The sequence below is a fragment of the Mustelus asterias genome, chromosome 7, assembly GCF_964213995.1.
Source record: "Mustelus asterias chromosome 7, sMusAst1.hap1.1, whole genome shotgun sequence".
Classification (NCBI taxonomy): domain Eukaryota; kingdom Metazoa; phylum Chordata; class Chondrichthyes; order Carcharhiniformes; family Triakidae; genus Mustelus; species Mustelus asterias.
Genome location: NC_135807.1, coordinates 106,413,717 through 106,434,121, shown reverse-complemented (window position 1 = coordinate 106,434,121; position 20,405 = coordinate 106,413,717). Strand labels below are relative to the sequence as shown.

The following is a 20,405-nucleotide window of genomic DNA, read 5'->3' as shown; positions in this document are numbered from 1 at the left end:
ATGTCTACATTAACCCAAGCCTGTTGCTACACAAGCCTGCTGCTACACAAAGACCTTACCAATCCACCTGCTCCTCGCTTCCCATCACGCCAAACTGCATGGGTAAGGTCAACGTGCCAAGGAATAACGCACAGGGTCCCATTGCCCGATACGATGGGACGGCCGGGTGTGTTTGCCTTGTGTATCTTCGGGAGGCAGTAGAGATCTCCAACGCGGGGAGTACGTGGGATGAGAGCACGGAGGGTGCTCTGAAGGTCCGGATCAAAAGTCTTGATCAGTCTGTTGAGTTGATGGGCGTGTTCTTTGGTCGGATCTGCGGGTAACTGTCTGTAGTGTTCCTCGTTGTTCAGTTGTTGATACACTTCTTTGCAGTAATCCGTTCTGTTCAGTATGACGATGGCCCCTCCTTTGCTGGTTTGATGACAGTGTTGCGGTTGGATGTCCCGAGGCATGGTATGTTGGAGAGACCATGTAGACGCTACGACAACGGATGAATGAACACCGCTCGACAGTCACCAGGCAAGAGTGTTCTCTTCCTGTTGGGGAACACTTCAGCGGTCACGGGCATTTGGCCTCTGATCTTCGGGTTAGCGTTCTCCAAGGCAGCCTTCACGACAAACGACAACGCAGAGTCGCTGAGCAGAGACTGATAGCCAAGTTCCGCTCACATGAGAACGGCCTCAACCGGGATCTTGGGTTCATGTCACACTATCTGTAACCCCCACGACTTGCCTGGGCTTGCAAAATCTCACTAACTGTCCTGTCGGGAGACAATACACATCTCTTTAACCTGTGCTTAGCGCTCTCTCCACTCACATTGTCTGTACCTTTAAGACTTGATTACCTGTAAAGACTCGCATTCCAACCATTAATTTGTAAATTGAGTTTGTGTCTTTATATGCCCTGTTTGTGAACAGAACTCTCACTTACTTAACGAAGGAGCAGCGCTCCGAAAGCTAGTGGCTTTTGCTACCAAATAAAGCTGTTGGACTTTAATCTGGTGTTGTGAGACTTCTTACTGTGTTTACCCCAGTCCAACGCCGGCATCTCCACACAAAGGAATAACACCAGAGTCCCTGTGGCAGCAGGGATGGAACCAACATGACACCATTAAAACCACTTCCTCATCACAGATCACAAAATCCACCCACCCTTTTTCAACCTGCCATGGCACTACTCAAATGTTTCAGCATTGACCAAGGCCTTTGTATAGCAAATATGCTCAAGTGGGGCCCTGTCAGGTCCCTAGCCTGCAGCTGTAGTGCACCTCAATCATTGACTCGCATCATCAAAGTCTGCCCCCTGACAAAATTCAGTGTAGGGTTCAAAGAGCTTCATTTAACCACTTCTGAGGCTATTGCCTGGCTTAGTCCCCCAGTGTACCCAAAAAGATGCTGGAGTGTGGCGACTAGGGAATTTTCACCGTAACTTAATTGCAGTCTAAGCCTACTTGTGATACTAATAAATAAACTGAACTAAACTAGTGAATACTGAACATCTCTTCCTTAAATATCACCCTTTGTTCTCCTATAGTCTTCCCAGTCAGTCCCAGGTTCAAATTACCCTAACCTTCTCATTGCATTGAAATTAGTCCGCTTCCAATTTAGAAGTTTACTTTAGATTATTCCTTGCTCTTCTCCATGACCAACTAAACCTTTTTATATGGCACTATCTGTATGAACCTTATTGTTATTTCATCAATTAGCTCAATCAATTTAATTAGATATTATAAAATCCCTACAGTGCAGAAGGAGACCATTTGGCCCACCGAGTCTGCAGTGACTTCCCAACAGAGCATCTTACCCAGGCCCACCCGCTGCCCTATCCCCATAACCCCATGCATTTATTCTGCTAATCCCCCTAACCTACACATCTTTGGACACTAAGGGGCAATTTAGCATGGCCAATCCACCTAACCTGCACATTTTTGGATATGATTTAACTTGATTTTGACAAAGCTATGATTTGACTTCAACAAATTTCTGTTAAATGGCATACAATGATCCATTTTCTTCCAAGTGAGAATTAACGTTTGGCAGGATCTCCAAAGGGGTAGGGATGCGGATAGAAAATCCATCTCTTGTCTTGGATTATGGACTCTTGAAGTTTTTTTTTAACATGAGATTATAGAAACATAGAAAAACTCCAGCATAAACAGGCCCTTCGGCCCACAAGTTGTGCCGAACACATCCCTACCTTCTAGACCTACCTATAACCCTCCATCCTATTAAGCTCCATGTACTCATCCAGGGCGGCACGGTAGCACAGTGGTTAGCCCTGCTGCTTCACAGCTCCAGAGACCTGGGTTCGATTCCCGGCTTGGGTCACTGTCTGTGTGGAGTTTGCACATTCTCCTCGTGTCTGCGTGGGTTTCCTCCGGGTGCTCCGGTTTCCTCCCACAGTCCAAAGATGTGCGGGTTAGGTTGATTGGCCATGCTAAAAAAAAATTGCCCTTAGTGTTGTGCGATGTGTAGGTTAGAGGGATTAGTGGGTAAATATGTAGGGATATGGGGGGAGGACCTGGGTGGGTTTGTGGTCGGTGCAGACTCGATGGGCCAGATGGCCTCTTTCTGTACTGTAGGGTTTCTATGATTCTATGATTTCTATGAGTCTCTTAAAAGACCCTATTGAGTTCGCCACCACCACCACTGATGGCAGCCGATTCCACTCGCCCACCACCCTCTGTGTGAAAGACTTACCCCGAACATCTCCCCTGTACCTACCCCCCAGCACCCTAAATCTGTGTCCTCTTGTAGCAGACATTTCCACCCTGGGAAAAAGCCTTTGAGAGTCCACCCGATCTATGCCTCTCAACATCTTATACACCTCTATTAGGTCTCCTCTCATCCTTCGTCTCTCCAAGGAGAAAAGACCGAGCTCCCTCAGCCTATCCTCATAAGGCATGCCACTCAATCCAGGCAACATCCTTGTAAATCTCCTCTGCACCCTTTCAATCTTTTCCACATCCTTCCTATAGTGAGGCGACCAGAACTGAGCACAGTACTCCAAGTGGGGTCTGACGAGGGTCTTATATAGCTGCATCATTATCCCCGGACTCCTAAACTCAATCCCTCGATTGATAAAGGCCAGCACACCATACGCCTTCTTAACCACCTCCTCCACCTGCAGGGCCGATTTCAGAGTCCTATGGACCCAGACCCCAAGGTCCTTCTGATCCTCTACAGTACTAAGAGTCTTTCCCTTTATATTGTACTCCTTCATCCCATTTGACCTACCAAAATGGACCACGACGCATTTATCTGGGTTGAAGTCCATCTGCCACTTGTCCGCCCAGTCTTGCATCCTATCTATGTCCCTCTGTAACTTCTGACATCCCTCCAGACTATCCACAACCCCACCAACCTTCGTGTCGTCGGCAAACTTACCAACCCATCCCTCCGCTTCCTCATCCAGGTCATTTATGAAAATGATAAACAGCAAGGGTCCCAGAACAGATCCCTGGGGCACACCACTGGTGACCGACCTCCATTTAGAAAAAGACCCATCTATACCCACTCTCTGCCTCCTTTGGGCAAGCCAGTTCTGGATCCACCGGGCAGCAGCCCCTTGGATCCCACGCCCTCTCATTTTTTCTAGAAGCCTTGCATGGGGGACCTTATCGAACGCCTTGCTAAAATCCATATAAACCACATCTACCGCCTTCCCTTCGTCAATGCGTTTAGTCACATTTTCGAAGAACTCCACCAGGCTCGTAAGGCACGATCTGCCCTTGACAAAGCCATGCTGAGTATTCTTGAGCATACTAAACCTCGCTAAATGCTCATATATCCTGTCCCTCAGGATCTTCTCCATCAGCTTACCAACCACTGAGGTTAGACTCACCGGTCGGTAATTACCTGGGCTATCCCTATTCCCCTTCTTGAAAATAGGAACCACATCCGCAATCCTCCAATCCTCCGGCACCTCTCCCATCTCCACCGACGACGCAAAGATCATCGCCAGAGGCTCTGCAATCTCTTCCCTTAATTACATGACTGACATGTAATTAAGTGGTCATCGCTCTCCCCTTTGAAGAGATGTAACATATGTAAACCATCAGCCCTCTGGCGTCACTCCTGTATTCAAGTATGATTGAAAATTTTTGAGCAAACCCTCCACTATTTCCAACCTTACTTTTCTCAGCAATGTGGGATGCATCCCATCTGGACTGTGACTTCTCTACTTTGAATATTGCCAAACATTTAAACATACCTGCTTGAAGCATTTTTATCCTTTTCAATTTTCCTACCATTGCTTTTATTGTAATATTGGCAGCATCTTTTACTTTAGTATAAACAGATTCAAAGTACTGTACTTGTTTAGTACTTCAGCCTCTTCTTTCAGCTTCTCGCATTTACTTGGGTTACCACAATGCTGGTTGATCACCCATCTCCATTTCCTTCTGTCACTCACCCATTCATTCTTCTGTGTTAAGATCTCTCACCACTGCACCCTGCTTTTTGCCAGTGGCAGATGTCTGAAGTCAATGCATTGGCCTTGGTAATTAATTCCTGCTAGTTATCAATAAAGATTAACAAGCAGAGGTCCCAGTTGAAATAAATGTAATCACTAAAGGAACATAAGAATATGAGTAAGCCATTCAAACCCTGGAGTCTATTCCAGGACTGCTGCACGGGTTCCTCAGGACAGTATATTATGCCCAGCCTCTTTAGTTGCTTCATTAATGACCTTCCTCCATCATTATGTCAGAAGTTTGCTGATGATTACACACTGTTCAGCACCATTCATAACTCCTCAGGTACTGAAGCAGCCCATGTCTTTATGCAGCAAGACCTGGACAACATTGGCTTGGACTGATAAATAGCAAGCGTGGAATTGACTCCCGGGGTGGATCAGCATCTTGTAACAGAATGAAGATCTGTGCTGCCATGTGCACCAATGAAATCAGGACTATCCTATTGGGTCAGAAAGTACCAGATAGTGTTTGGAGCAGTTATGTTCATGGTTGCTCCATTCGTTGAAGGACAACTGATTTACGATCTTGAATCCAAACCCTGTGGTCTGGTATTAAGAGGGCTAGAGTATTGGCCCACTGACTGGAATTGTTCTGATATGGTTGTTTTTCCATAAGCCACCCTCTTATGGTCAGCAGAGGTAACAGCAGGGTGGAGATTCCTTGACTGTAGAGGAGCTTGTGCCTTTAGACATTGGCCCATGAGTAATCCAGCTGGTGAGAATCCATTTGCTAGTTTTGTATCTTGGTAGATAGAGCAGCAGGGCTGAATGCAAGTCCGAATTCTTCGGGTCTTAATGGTCCTCACTGCTCTTTTAGTGTCACCATTAGCTTATGGAAGGAGAGAACCAGCAACGTGAGTGTTTCCATTGTCTTTGGCAAATTTTCTCAAAGTTTTTATTGGCAAATTGTAGGTTGTTGTTGGAGATGATTTCATCTGGAAACCCATTTGTATAGAATATGATCTGCAGCCACCTGATCACCAGCTCAGCTGGAGTGGTGTGAAATCTGACCACTTCCAACACTTGGAGGAGCATTTTAGTGATAGCAATCACAACATTGTACAATTTAAGTTTATTATAGGCATGGAAATAGATAAGTTACAAAAAGAAAGTTTTTGATTGGGGGAGTAAAATACCAGATTAGTAAAATAAGGCAGGATTTACTTACTCATCAGTGAAATATGATAGGACTTGGCCAAGGTAAACTGGGAACAACTACTAGAACATAGAACATAGAAACGTTACAGCACAAACAGGCCCTTCGGCCCACAAGTTGCGCCGAACATGTCCCTACCTACTAGGCTTACAGATAACCTCTATCTTACTAACTTCCATGAACTTATCCAAAAGTCTCTTAAAAGACCCTATCAAATCCGCCTCCACCACCACTACCGGCAGCCGATTCCACGCACCCACCACCCTCTGAGTGAAAAACTTACCCCTAACATCTCCTCTGTACCTACTCCCCAGCACCCTAAACCTGTGACCTCGTGTGGCAACCATTTCAGCCCTGGGTAAAAGCCTCCGAGAATCCACTCTATCAATGCCCCTCAACATCTTATATACCTCTATCAGGTCACCTCTCATCCTTCGCCTCGCCAAGGAGAAAATACATAGCTCTCTCAACCTATCCTCATAAGGCATGCCACCCAATCCAGGCAACATCCTTGTAAATCTCCTCTGCACCCTTTCTATGGCTTCCACATCTTTTCTGTAATGAGGCGACCAGAACTGGGCACAGTACTCCAGGTGGGGTCTGACCAGGGTCCTATACAGCTGCAGCATTATCTTCCGATTTCTAAACTCAATTCTTCTATTGATGAAGGCCAGTATTCCATACGCCTTCTTAACCACAGCCTCTACCTGCGACGCTGCTTTGAGCGTCCTATGAACCCGGACCCCAAGATCCTTCTGATCTTCCACACTGCCAAGCGTCTTACCCTTAATATTAGATTCTTTCATCCTATTCGACCTGCCAAAATGAACCACCACACACTTATCTGGGTTGAAGTCCATCTGCTACTTCTCCGTCCAGTCTTGCATCTTATCTATGTCTCGGTGCAACTGCTGACATCCCTCTACACTATCCACAACACCACCAACCTTTGTGTCATCAGCAAACTTGCCAACCCATCCTTCCACTTCCTCATCCAGGTCATTTATAAAAATCACAAAGAGCAAGGGTCCCAGGACAGATCCCTGGGGCACTCCACTGGTGTGGGGATGCCGGCGTTGGACTGGGGTGCTGTGTGCACTCCACTGGTGACAGACCTCCATGCTGAAAAAGACCCATCTACAACCACTCTTTGCCTTCTGTGGGCAAGCCAGTTCTGAATCCACAAGGCAATGTCCCCTTGTATCCCATGCCCCTTCACTTTCTCACCAGCCTTGCATGGGGCACCTTATCAAACGCCTTGCTGAAATCCATATCAACTACATCTACTGCTCTTCCCTCGTCTATGTGTCTAGTTACATCTTCAAAAAATTCAATTAGGCTCGTAAGGCATGATCTGCCTTGGATAAAGCCATGCTGGCTATTTCTGATCATACTATTCCTCTCCAGATGTTCATAAATCCTGCCCCTCAGGATCTTCTCCATCATCTTACCAACCACTGAGGTTAGACTCACTGGTCTATAATTTCCCGGGCTAGCTCTTCTCCCTTTCTTGAATAACGGAACCACATACGCAATCCTCCAGTCCTCCGGAACCTCTCCCATCTCCATTGATGACGCAAAGATCATCGCCAGAGGCTCAGCAGCCTCTTCCCTCGCCTCCCACAGTAACCTGGGGTACATCCCATCCGGTCCAGGCGATTTATCTAACTTGATGCTTTTCAAAAGCTCCAACACATCCTCTTTCCTAATGTCCACATGCTCAATCTTCTCAGTCCACTGCAAGTCTGCACTGCAACTACCAAGATCCTTTTCCACTGTGAATACTGAAGTAAAGTATTCATTGAGTACCTCTGCCATTTCTACCGGTTCTATACAGACTTTCCCACCGTCACATTTGATAGGTCCTACTCCTTCACATCTTAACCTCTTGCTCTTAACATACTTGTAGAATGCCTTGGGGTTTTCCTTTATAGAAAGAACATAGAAAGAACATAGAAACCCTACAGTGCAGAAGGAGGCCATTCGGCCCATCGAGTCTGCACCGACCACAATCCCACCCAGGCCCTACCCCCACATATTTTACCCGCTAATCCCTCTAACCTACGCATCCCAGGACTCTAAGGAACAATTTTTAACCTGGCCAATCAACCTAACCCGCACATCTTTGGACTGTGGGAGGAAACCGGAGCACCCGGAGGAAACCCACGCAGACACGAGGAGAATGTGCAAACTCCACACAGACAGAGTGGAGTTATCCTGTCTGCCAAGGCCTTCTCACAACCCCTTCTTGCTCTTCTAATTTCTCTCTTAAGTTCCTTCCTACTAGTCGTATACTCTTCTAGATTTCTAACATTACCTAGCTCCCAGAACCTTTTGTAGCTTTTCTTTTCTTCTTACTAATGGGACAATCTACAGAAGAGCAGTGGGAGGCATTCAAAAAGGAAATGGGGAGAGTGCAAGCCCAGCATGTTCCCTACAGGGTGATAGGATGAAATAACAAGCCCAAAGAACCATGCATGACCAGAGACATTCAGGATATAGAGCCATAGAGATTTGCAGCATGGAAACAGGCCCTTCCACCCAACTTGTCCATGCGGCTCTTTTTTTTAAAACCCCTAAGCTATTCCCAATTGCCTGCAATTGGCCCCTATCCCTCTATATCCATCTTACCCATGTAACAGACTAAACACTTTTTAAAAGACAAAATTGTACCCGCTTCTACTACTACATCTGGCAGCTTGTTCCTGACACTCACCACCCTCTGTGTGAAAAAATTGCCCCTCTGGACACTTTTGCATCGCTCCCTCTCACCTTAAACCTATGCCCTCTAGTTTTAGACTCCCCTACCTTTGGGAAAAGATATTGACTATCTAGCTGATCTGTGCCTCTCATTATTTAATAGGCCACTAGAAGATCACCCCTCAGCCTCCTATGCTCCAGAAAAAAAGTCCCAGTCTATCCAGCCTCTCCTTATAACTCAAACCATCAAGTCCCGGTAGCATCCTAGTAAATCTCTTCTGCACTCTTTCTAGTTTAATGATATCCTTTCTATAATAGGGTGACCAGAACTGTACACAGTATTCCAAATGTGGCCTTACCAATGTCTTGTACAACTTCAACTCCTGTATTCAATGTTCTGACCAATGAAACCAAGCATGCCGAATGCCTTCTTCACTATTCTGTCCACCTGTGACTCCACTTTCAAGGAGCTATGAACTTGTACTTCTTGATCTCTTTGCTCTGTAACTCTCCCTCACGCTGGACCATTAACTGAGTAAGGCCTGCCCTGGTTCAATCTACCAAAATGCATCACCTTGCATTTATCTAAATTAAACTCCATCTGTCATTTGTCAGCCCACTGGCCCAATTGATCAAGATCCCGTTGCAATCCGAGGTAACCTTCTTCACTGTCCACTATGCCACCAATCTTGGTGTCATCTGCAAACTTACTAACCGTGCCTCCTATACTCTCATCAAAATCATTAATATAAATGACAAATAAGAGTGGAACCAGCACCGATCCCTGAGGCACACCACTGGTCACAGGTCTCCGGTTTGAAAAACAACCCACTGCAACCACCCTCTGGCTTCTGTCATCAAGCCAATTTTGTATCCATTTAGCTACCTCACCCTGGATCCTGTGAGATTTCACCTTATGCAACAACCTACCATGCGGTACCTTGTCAAAGGCCTTGCTAAAGTCCATGTAGACAACATCAACTGCATTGCCCTCATCAACCTTCTTGGTTACCCCTTCAAAAAACTCAATCAAATTTGTGAGACATGATTTTCCATTCACAAAGCCATGCTGACTGTTCTTAATCAGTCCTTGCCTCTCTGAATGCCTGTAGATCCTGTCTCTCAAAATAGCTTCCAACAACTTACCCACCACAGATGTGAGGCTCATTGGCCTGTAGTTCCCAGGCTTTTCCCTGCAGCCCTTTTTAAACAAAGGCACAACATTTGCCACCCTCCAATCTTCAGGCACCTCACCATGACTATTGATGAATCACATATCTCTGCTAGGGGACCCGCAATTTCCTCCCTGGTCTCCCACAATGTCGTAGGATACACTTCATCAGGTCCCTGGGATTTATCTATCTTGATGCCCTTTAAGACTTCTAGCACTACCTTCTCTGTAATATGTACACTCCTCAAGACATTACTATTTATTTCCCCAAGTTCCCTAACATCCATGCTTTTCTCAACAGTAAATACTGATGAGAAATATTAATTTAGGATCTCACCCATCTCTTGTGGATCCGCATATAGATGACCTTGTTGATCCTTAAGAGGCCCTACTCTCTCCCTAGTTATTCTTTTGGCCTTTATGTATTTGTAGAAGCTCTTTGGATTCTCCTTTGCCTTTCTGCCAAAACAATCTCGTGTCCCCTTTTTGTCCTCCTGATTTCTCACTTAACTCTACTCCTACATCCCCTATACTCTTCAAGGGATTCACTTGATCCCAGCTGCCTATGCATGTCATGTGTCTCCTTCTTCTTCTTGACCAGGGCCTCAACATGCCGAGTCATCCAGGGTTCCCTACTTCTACCAGCCTTGCCCTTCATTCTAAAAGAAATGTGTTTACCCTGAACCCTTTTGAAACACTTCTGAACCCTTTTGAAAGCCTCCCATTTACCAGATTCCCGTTGCCTGCCAACAGACTCCCCCAAATAACTTTTGAAAGTTCCTGCTTGATACCATCAAAATAGGCCTTGCCCTAATTTAGAATTTTAACTTTTGGGCCAGACCTATCATTCTCCGTAGCTATCTTAAAACTAATAGAATTATGGTTACTGGTCCCAAAGTGATGCCACACTTCTGTCACCCGCCCTTCCTTATTTCCCAAGAGGAGGACAGGTTTTTCCCCCTCTCTAGTGGGGCCATCCACATACTGAATGAGAAATTCCTCCTGAATACACTCAACAAATTTTTCTCCATCCAACTCTCTACTACTATGGCTGCCCCAGTCAATGTTGGGAAAGTTAAAAATCCCCTATTACCACTGTATTTTTCTTGGAGCTATCTGTAATCTCTTTACATAGTTTCTCCTCAATTTCCCACTGACTATTTGGGGGCCTATAGTACAACCTATTGGGGGCCTATAGTCAAGAAGGCATATGGCACATCGGCCAGGATATTGAGTTTAAAAATTGGCAAGTCATGTTGCAGCTTTATAGAACCTTAGTTAGGCCGCACTTGGAATATAGTGTTCAATTCTGGTCGCCACACTACCAGAAGGATGTGGAGGCTTTGGAGAGGGTACAGAAAAGATTTACCAAGATGTTGCCTGGTACGGAGGGCATTAGCTCTGAGGAGAGGTTGGAGAAACTTGGTTTGTTCTCACTGGAGCGACGGAGGTTGAGGGGAGACCTGGTAGAAGTCTACAAGATCATGAGAGGCATGGACAGAGTGGATAGTCAGAAGCTTTTTCCCAGGGTGGAAGCGTCAATTACTAGGGGGAATAGGTTTAAGGTGCGAGGGGCAATGTTTAAAGGAGATGTACAAAGCAGATTTTTTACACAGAGAGTAGTGGGTGCCTGGAACCCGTTGCCGGGGGAGATAGTGGAAGCGGATATGGTAGTGACTTTTAAGGGGCGTCTTGACAAGTACACGAATAGGATGGGAATAGAGGGATATGGTCCCCGGAAGGGTAGGGGGTTTTAGTTAAGTCGGGCAGCATGGTCGGTGCAGGCTTGGAGGGCCGAAGGGCCTGTTCCTGTGCTGTAATTTTCTTTGCTCTTTGTTCTAACCCTATCAAAATGATTTCCCCTTTCTTATTTCTCAGTTCTACCCATATAGACTCAGTGGCCGAACCTTCAGATATATCCCCTCTCAGTACTGCCGTGATGTTTTCCCTAATCAAAAGTGCAACTCCCCCTCCTCTCTGACCTCCTGTTCTATGTTTCCTATAGCATCTGTACCCAGGAACATTGAGCTGCCAGTCCTGTCCCTCCCTTAGCCATGTTTTAGTAATTGCTATAATATCCCAGTCCCACGTACCCATCCATGTCCTGAGTTCATCTCCTTGCCCGTCAGACCTCTTGCATTGAAATAAATGTAGTTTAATCTGGACTTCCCTTGCTCTCTGCTCTGCACTTTTGCCTGATCTGCCTCGTACCAGGATTACTGACACTGCCTTTAATACTTAATAACTCTCTTTAACTTCTGTGCTGTCCTCAATCTTCTCTTCTGTCTCCCTGCTGCTTTGGGTCCCACTCCCATGCCAAACTAGTTTAAACCCTGCCGGGTGGCTTGAGCAAATCTCCCCACCAGGATGTTAGTCCCCTTCCAGTTCGGGTGTAAACCATCCCTCTTGAACAGGTCACCCCGTCCCCAGAAAAGATCGCAATGATCCAAAAATCTAAATCCCTACCCCCTCCACCAGCTCTCAAGCCATGCATTCATCTGCCTAATCTGCCTAAGGATGATAGGGAGTGGGATAGCTTGATCTTGGTTTCAGATAAAGCTCGGCACAACATCGTGGGCCGAAGGGCCTGTTCTGTGCTGTACTGTTCTATGTTCTAGGACATAGACTGGTGGAATGGGTGGACAAGTGGCAGGTGAAATTTAATAGAGAAGAGTGAAGAGATCCATTTGTTGGAAGAAAGAGGAGAGGTAATATAAAATAAAGAGTGTGGTTTGAAAGATGGCAGGGCAAGCTGAGAGAGAAGATAATAATGCATAGAGGATCCTGAGCTTCTTAAATATAGCTATGGAATACAAAAGAAATAAATTATGTTATACATGCATAGAGCCTCAATTGCAGTATTGTGTCCAATTCTGGGCACCACAGTTTGGGAAGGCCTCAGAGAGCATGCGGAAAAGATTCATGAGATTTGTTTCTGTTCCTTGGATAGATTGGAGAAGTTGGGGCTGTTCCCAATGGAGAAGAAAAGATTAAAAGGAGATTTCTTTATGAACAGGAGAGAGGCAAGCAAACTATAGCTATTTCCTCATACCACTTGTTCATAAGTGGTATAAGTTAGCTTATAGAAACGTAGAAACATAGAAAACTACAGCACAAAACAGGCCCTTCAGCCCCACAAGTTGTGCCGAACATATCCCTACCTTTTAGGCCTACCTATAACCCTCCATCCTATTAAGTCCCATGTACTCATCCAGGAGTCTTATGAGGAGAGAATGAGTAGACTGGGCCTGTACTCATTGGCGTTTAGAAGGTTGAGGGGAGATCTTATAGAGACATATAAGATAATGAAGGGGCTAGACAGGGTAGAAGCAGCGAGGTTATTTCCACTTACAATGGAAACAAGAACTCGGGGGCATAGCCTCAAAATACGGGGGAGTCAATTTAGAACAGAGTTGACGAGGAACTTCTTCTCCCAGAGGGTAGTGAATTTTTGGAATTCTCTGCCCAATGAAGCAGTAGAGGCTACCTCGTTAAATGTGTTTAAGTCACAGATAGATAGATTTTTAACCATTAAGGGAATTAAGGGTTATGGGGAGCGGGTGGGTAAGTAGAACTGAACCCACTATCAGATCAGCCATCATCTTATTGAATGGCGGAGCAGGCTTGAGGGGCTAGATGGCCTGCTCCTGCTCCGATTTCTTATGTTCTTATAAGCAGAAGGTGTTTTAAATTATATTTAACATATGCAGTGGTATGGTTTCCAAATCCCTAGGTTTGCAGGATTTAATTGACCAATAGTTTGCAAAAACTGTGTTATGTTTAACTCAGAAGGTTAGTTTATTTTACATTCAGAAACCTGGGGAAGGTGTGTCTACAACTTCTCACTCCACTACACACGCATGCTCACACAGATATGGGAAAGATAGAAAGAAGGGAGCGTTACTGAACCACATAAATGAATATGAGGTCACATGATTTCCAAAGTTCAAGAAGTGAAAGTCCAGAGGAAGTTTTCTTTGTGGCCGGGTTCAGTTCCGATGAGTTTCTGGTTGGAAATAACAATACAAAAATTCTTGAAATAAGCAATGCTGAAGCACAATGGGATTTCTGGGCTTAGACCACTTGGCAACCATTGATCATGATTTAAAATCAAGCAGGCTTCATGGAGTTGAAATTTGGTAATTGGATACTTAATCAGCTACTGTATTCGAGTTCTGTTCAGTTGATGTTAAAACATCAGTTTAAATATTTTTCAGTTCATAAAGGCCTATAGAGATTTCAAAATGATTACTTGAGTCATGTGATTATCTTTCTTCATAATGACTTCCAATGTCATTGAAATTGGTTTTGATTTCAGGACTGATAATATCCCAGTCATTCGTTATAATCCACATTGAGAGTCCCTTGTCGAGCAGCCATTGTCCAGGCAAACTGGCCGACTCCACGAGCAAGATGAGCTTATCACATGCAAATGACATCTCTTTTGTTCCCCTTTGAAATAGACCTGGTCAGTCCCTATGTGATATGTGTCTGTTAGCAGCTCTGTAAGTACTGAGTTCTGATGTGTGAATCTTGTGGTCTTCTGTGATTACAAGGGATTACAATGGTGTGAAATTCCGGAAGCTTGGGAAAATAAATCTTTCGTTCTTGTAACTTCTGAGTGTAGCTCCCAAACAAAGGGCCAACCCTGTGATCTATTTTGGTTCAATATAAGGTCTATTTTTAAAAATTGCAATGAGGATAAAGTTTGGACATGTAGGGCTGGATTCTCTGACCTTGATTGCAGCTGGAACTCTCCCATCCTGCTGCAGTGAATGGAGGTTTGGCTGAGCACCAAATTCTCCATTCTTGCTGGTGGCAGCGGTGGGGCATGAATGACTGGAGAATTCTGGTTGTCGTGTTTTTTCTCACATCATAACTCAACATCTGATAAAGATTCTCAAAATCAAGAGGGGCCTGGACAGAATAGAAAAGGAGAAAGTGTTTCCATTGGTGGACAGATCAGGAACAAGTATGCTTTTAAGGCAAAATAATTGATGGCGACATCACCATTTGGGAAGGAGACAGCACTGGACCTGCGAGGAACACAGCATTGGGAGAGGATAAAGGGGAGTGTGGGGCCAAGGCCTACACTCACCTTCGGGAAGCAGAACACTCCCCATCTACAAGAAACACTCAGTATTGGGGGAGGGTAAATGAAAGCACAGGAACAAAACTTCTCCTCAAACAGCGCGCTGAGTTTGCAAAAAAAATAAAAGAATGACATCACAGGGAAGTGGTAAGCTGATTGGTTGGTGAGTAACTGATATTAGGGATTGCGTTTAAATAGCTGAAGCTAAAAGAAGCACATTGATTGAGAAATGCATTAGTTATTATGTGCATCGAGATTTGTTCAGGTCTAAGGTATTAATTGTAAATTTAAGACATGTCGGGTGAGGAAGGCTGAATGGAATGTGTGGCTCGTCACATGTGGAGAGTCTTGGATGCTCCCTGTGTCCTAGATGACCACATGTGCAGGAAGTGCTCCCAGCTACTGTAGCTGGAGCTCTGGGTTTTGGAACTTGATGTGGAGATGCCGGCGTTGGACTGGGGTAAGCACAGTAAGAAGTCTCACAACACCAGGTTGAACTCCAACAGGTTTATTTGGTAGCACAAGCTACCAAATTTTGGAACTTGAGCAATGGCCGGAGACACTGTGTCACATCTGTGAGGCTGAGAGTTCCATGGATAACACGTTTAGAGAGGTGCTCAAGGGAAAAAGGGAATGGGAGACCACCAGACAGTCCACAAAGAACAGGCAGGTAGTATAGAAGTCCCCTGAGGTTCTGTTCACTCACCAGTATTTCATTTTGGAAGCTGATGAGGGTGCTGGTACCTCAGAGGAATCCAGCCAGAGCCAAATTTCTGGCAACACAAGCAGCTTGACTATACAGGGTGAGAGGAAGAAGGAAGGAAGAGCAACAGTGATAGGGGATTCTTTAGTCAGGGGAGCAAACAAGCATTTCTGTGGCCGATGACGTGATTCCAGGATGGTGCACTGCCACCCTGATGCCAGGGTCAGGGATGTCACTGCATGGCTGCAGGACATTCTGAAAGGAGAGGGTGATGAGTTAGAGGTCGTGGTACATGTTGGTATGAACAACGTGGGCAAAGTGAGGAATGAATCTTTCATCAAGAATTCAGGGAGCTAGGCAGTAGAATAAAAAGCAGGAGCTTAATGGTGGTAATCACTGGATTACTCCCAGTGCCACATGCTAGTGAGTATAGAAATAGGACAGATGAATGGGTGATTCAAGAACTGGTGCAGGAGGGAGGATTTTAGATTCCTGGATTGCTGGGACCATTTTTGGGGAAGGTTTCGACATGCACAAATAGGATAGTTACACCTGAACCACATTGGGGCCAACATCCTTGCGGGTAGTTTGCTGGTGCTGTTGGAGGAGTTTAAACTAGTCTTGCAGAGGGAGTATATTTGTATCAGTATATAGAAGGCCCAACAAGGGATGACGTAGTGCTGGATCTGATTCTGGGGAACAAAGCCAGCCAAGTGTTCAATGTGGTAGTAGGGGAGCATTTTAGCAATAGCAACCACAACACGGCACGGTTCAAATTTGTTATGGACAAGGAGAAAGGTGACCTGCAAAAGACAGCTTTGGATTGGGAGAAGGCAGATTTTATTAAAATAAGGCAGGATCTTGCCAAGTTGACTGGGAATAGCTTCTTGCAGGTAAGTTAACAGCGGAGCAGGCATTCAAAAATGAGCTGGGGAGAGTACAGGTCCAACATGTACTCCTTAGGGAAAATGCAGGAGCAATAAGTTCAAGGAACCTTGGATGTCTCAGACAATTCAGGATTGGATGAGAAAGAAGAGAAAGGCTTTTGGCATGTCCAAAGGGAGCAATTCAGCTGTGGTCCTACAGGAATATAGGAAGTCCAAGAGGGAACTTAAGAAAACAATTAGAAGAGCAAAAGGGGGGCATGAAAAAGGACTTGCAAACATGATTAGGGAGAATCCTAAGATATCTTATTATTACATTAAAGAGAAGAGGTTAACCAGGGAAAGAGTAGGGCCCATTAGAGACTGCGGGGAGGAATTTGCGTGTGAGGCCGCAGGACATTGGAAGGGTGTTAAATGAATACTGCTCTTTGGTCCTTAGTCAGGAAAAGGAGAATGTAAGTACAGATTTCAGGAAAAGGGACTGTGAGGAACTTGGACAGTTTTACATTGGTAATGGAGGGGCGGGGGGGGGGGGGCGTATTGGAAGCTTTGACGGGCTTAAAAATGGACAAATCCCCGGGCCTGGATGAATTGCATCCCAGGCTAGTGTGGGAGGTAAGACAGAAAATTGCAGGGGCCGTGACACACATATTTAATTCCTCTGTGGCCAGGGGGAAATGCCAGATTACTGAAGGATGGGGCTAATGTGGTTTCACTTTTCAGGAAGGGTGGTTGAGATGAACCAGGAAATTACAGACCGATGAGTCTCACATCAGTTGTAGGTAAACTATTGGAGAAGTTTCTGAAGGAGAAAATTAATACCAACTTGGAAAGCATGGGTTAATTAGGGATAGTCAGCATGGCTTTGCAAGAGGGAGGTCATGCCGAACAAATTTGTTTGAATTTTTCAAAAATGTGATCGAGTATATGGATGAGGGAAATTCAGTTCATGTAGTTTATATGGATTTTAGCAAAGTTTTGTACAAGGTCCCACATGGGAGACTAATTGAAAATGTTAAAGCACATGGAATTCAAGAAAACTTGGGGAGATGGATCAGAAATTGCCTTAGTACTAGGACACAAAATGTACTGGTAGAAGGCTGTTTAAGTGACTGGACGCCAGTATCCAGTCGTGTACCTAAGGATCAGTACTGGGACCTTATTGTTTTATATATGAATGATATTGATGGAAATGTGGTGGGAATGTTAAGCAAATTGGCAGTCGACAGCAAGATTGGTAGGATGGTTAAGAGTGAAAAAGATGGTTGTAGGTTACAGGAAGATGTAGATGGGTTGGTCAGATGGGCAGAGCAGTGGCAGAAGGTATTTAACCCTGATAAGTGGGAGCTGATGCACTTTGGATGAAGAAACAAGACGAGGGAGTATTTAATGAATGGCAGAACACTGGGAAGCTCGGAGGGCTGGATGGATCTTGGGGTACTTATTCACAGATCCCTGAAGTTGGCAGAGCACATGAATTTTGTTATGAAGGCATCTGGGACATTTACTTTTATCAGTCGTGGCATAGAGTATACGAGCAAGGAGGTAATGTTGGAGTTGTATGGAGCGTTAGTTAGGCCACTGCTTGAGTACTTTGTGCAGTTTTGGTCACCTCACTATAGGAGGGATGTGATAGTTCTAGATGGGGAATAGAGGAGGTTCACCAGGATGTCTATGACTCTATGGATGTGTGTGAAGCGATATTTCAGAAATGCGCCTGATTTCATGCTCATTCCCATCTTACGAGCTTCTTTACCGGATGTGGACAGCTTTGTGTCCAGAATGGGTGAGGTGTCAATTTGCATGCATTTCAATCTAATCAATGAGTGCGGCATGCAATTGTCACCCCCACATACATTAACCACCTTGTTGGCTAAAATTATAGCTGCTGTAGATAACTGTGTTTCAGGTGGAGCAGTGACACCTGAGAACCTCTGAGCACCAACCTCTGTAGTGATGGGGATGGGTTGCTTTTATTCTCCAATACCTAAACATTTTTGTTAATCTAATAGAACATTTTGCTTTAAAACCATAAACTGATAGCTAAATAAATTGTAACTCGGAAATTCAGTGCAACGTTTGTGAATGAGTGTCTATATGAAGAACCTACTAAGAAGACTTTTACAACTTTTTTTCAGTTGCTAATGAAAAGACTGATCGAAATCCTCGACCACTTGAAAGATTTGCACGTAAGTACAAGATGCTAATTTTTGTTCTGCAGTTAAATGCTGATTAATGAAATAAGGTCTGTCAGATGTCCTTTCAAACTGCTGTACTAGCTCCCTGCTCAGAAAGTCTGCCCCCTCTCTAGCCTGGTTGTCTCATTCCTTCTTTGACGCCAGTATCCAGTCGTGTACCTAAGGATCAGTACTGGGACCTTATTGTTTTATATATGAATGATATTGATGGAAATGTGGTGGGAATGTTAAGCAAATTGGCAGTCGACAGCAAGATTGGTAGGATGGTTAAGAGTGAAGAAGATGGTTGTAGGTTACAGGAAGATGTAGATGGGTTGGTCAGATGGGCAGAGCAGTGGCAGAAGGTATTTAACCCTGATAAGTGGGAGCTGATGCACTTTGGATGAAGAAACAAGACGAGGGAGTATTTAATGAATGGCAGAACACTGGGAAGCTCGGAGGGCTGGATGGATCTTGGGATACTTTGAATAGAAACATAGAAGATAGGAGGAGGCCATTTGTCTCTTCGAGCTGTTCCCCATTCTTTACGATCATGGCTGATCACCCATCTCAATAGCCTAATCCTGCTTTCTCCCCATAACCTTTGATCTCATTTGCCCCAAGTGATATACCTAGCCGCCTCTTGAATGCATTCAATGTTTTGGCACCAACTACTTCCTCTGTCTCATCCAACTGCTGTTTACAATCTAGTACATACATTCAAACCCAAAAGGTTAGTTTCTCAAACATGCTTTTCAGTGGTTTAGCATGCTTCACCTTCAAAAATTACAAATGAACTAGCAATTAGTAGCTTAGGTCTTCTATATTTACATACACCACAACTGTCTTGCTAATATCCACAGCCTGTGCTCATGAAAATCATTTTCAAAATTTCATTTCTTCTTTTCAACCTGTTTGTGGCCTTGTTTTTCCCTACGCAAAGAACCATCTTCAGCTCTAAATCTCTCAGACTGCTGTAGTACCTGTTAATTCTCAGATACTTTCGACCAGTTTGCTTACTCCAAGCTTTTACCCCAGTGCCCTTATTTGCAAGATGGACAAAGGACAAACACAAGTAAAGGTTCAACAAGTTTATTAATAATAAAACTATTAACCCTTAAATGACTCACATAAAACAAGAGGATACCCCAGATTCAAGTATACTACCCGCAAAGATGGTTTGGTTAAACTGCAGGCTCAATTCTCTGAGTCCCTCTGGTCCGTTGTCACGAAGATGAATCTCGATGGCAGCTTCTTTCTTCCTTCCTTCTCTGGTCAGTCTTCCAGATGGTCAAGGTCGCCTCCTTCATCGAGTCTTTGCTGCTGGTGTATTTGAGATGTGTACCTTTATCCCCCTGCCTGCTTGCCTTTCCAGAAACTTCTCTGGCTTCTGGTCAATGAGGTCCCAGGAGGGGGTTCCAATACCCAGTAGGTTTCTTGATGTCTGCCTGACAGGACACCAGAGTCCGCCCCCAGGTGTCCATCTCCATGCTGTTGCTTATATGTAACCTGTTGTCAGATAAGGTAACTGCAGGAACTCTCGGTGACAGAAAGTCTGGCCCGATCTGGGCTTCTAACAATAGGCCGGTGCATTTCAATGGGGTGCAATGATCTCCTGCTAAGTGTCAGTAGAGTGCAACGACCTTTGATGGGCGATTGATGGGTCAAGCCCAGACATGTTTGTGTATTTGTACAATTGGCCTGCCCGAGGTTTGACTGTGTTTGATTTTAATATGCCCAATTCTTTAACTTAGATATTCAATTTAATCAGCCTTAAAACTAGGCCCTGATTATATTATCATATTCCCTCCTCTTGATCCAGTGAGCAGCAGCGAACCGGATCACAGAATTCTTACCAAACCATCTCAATAAGCAAGTGCCCCGAATCTGGGGTTGACAGTATCATCCCTAACCCACAGTACTACCAACAAATTTAAATGAAGTAAAATAATTTTTAAAAAAACAATACGTCAATCGGGTATACACAAAACAAAGCAATAAACAGTACAAAATGACAAGTGACTATACGTATTAAATATAGATGGG

The 20,405-nt window shown here is 44.7% G+C and overlaps 1 protein-coding gene across 1 annotated transcript in view; it reads left to right on the top strand.

Moving 5' to 3' along the window:
- The window catches only part of LOC144495491 (dual specificity calcium/calmodulin-dependent 3',5'-cyclic nucleotide phosphodiesterase 1A-like), a 754,486-nt gene that overhangs the window by 79,091 nt on the left and 654,990 nt on the right, over nt 1-20,405 (top strand). The window contains exon 2 of the mRNA XM_078215508.1: nt 18,321-18,371. Coding sequence (XP_078071634.1) covers nt 18,321-18,371 — 51 coding nt within the window. The remainder of the gene's footprint in view (nt 1-18,320; nt 18,372-20,405) is intronic.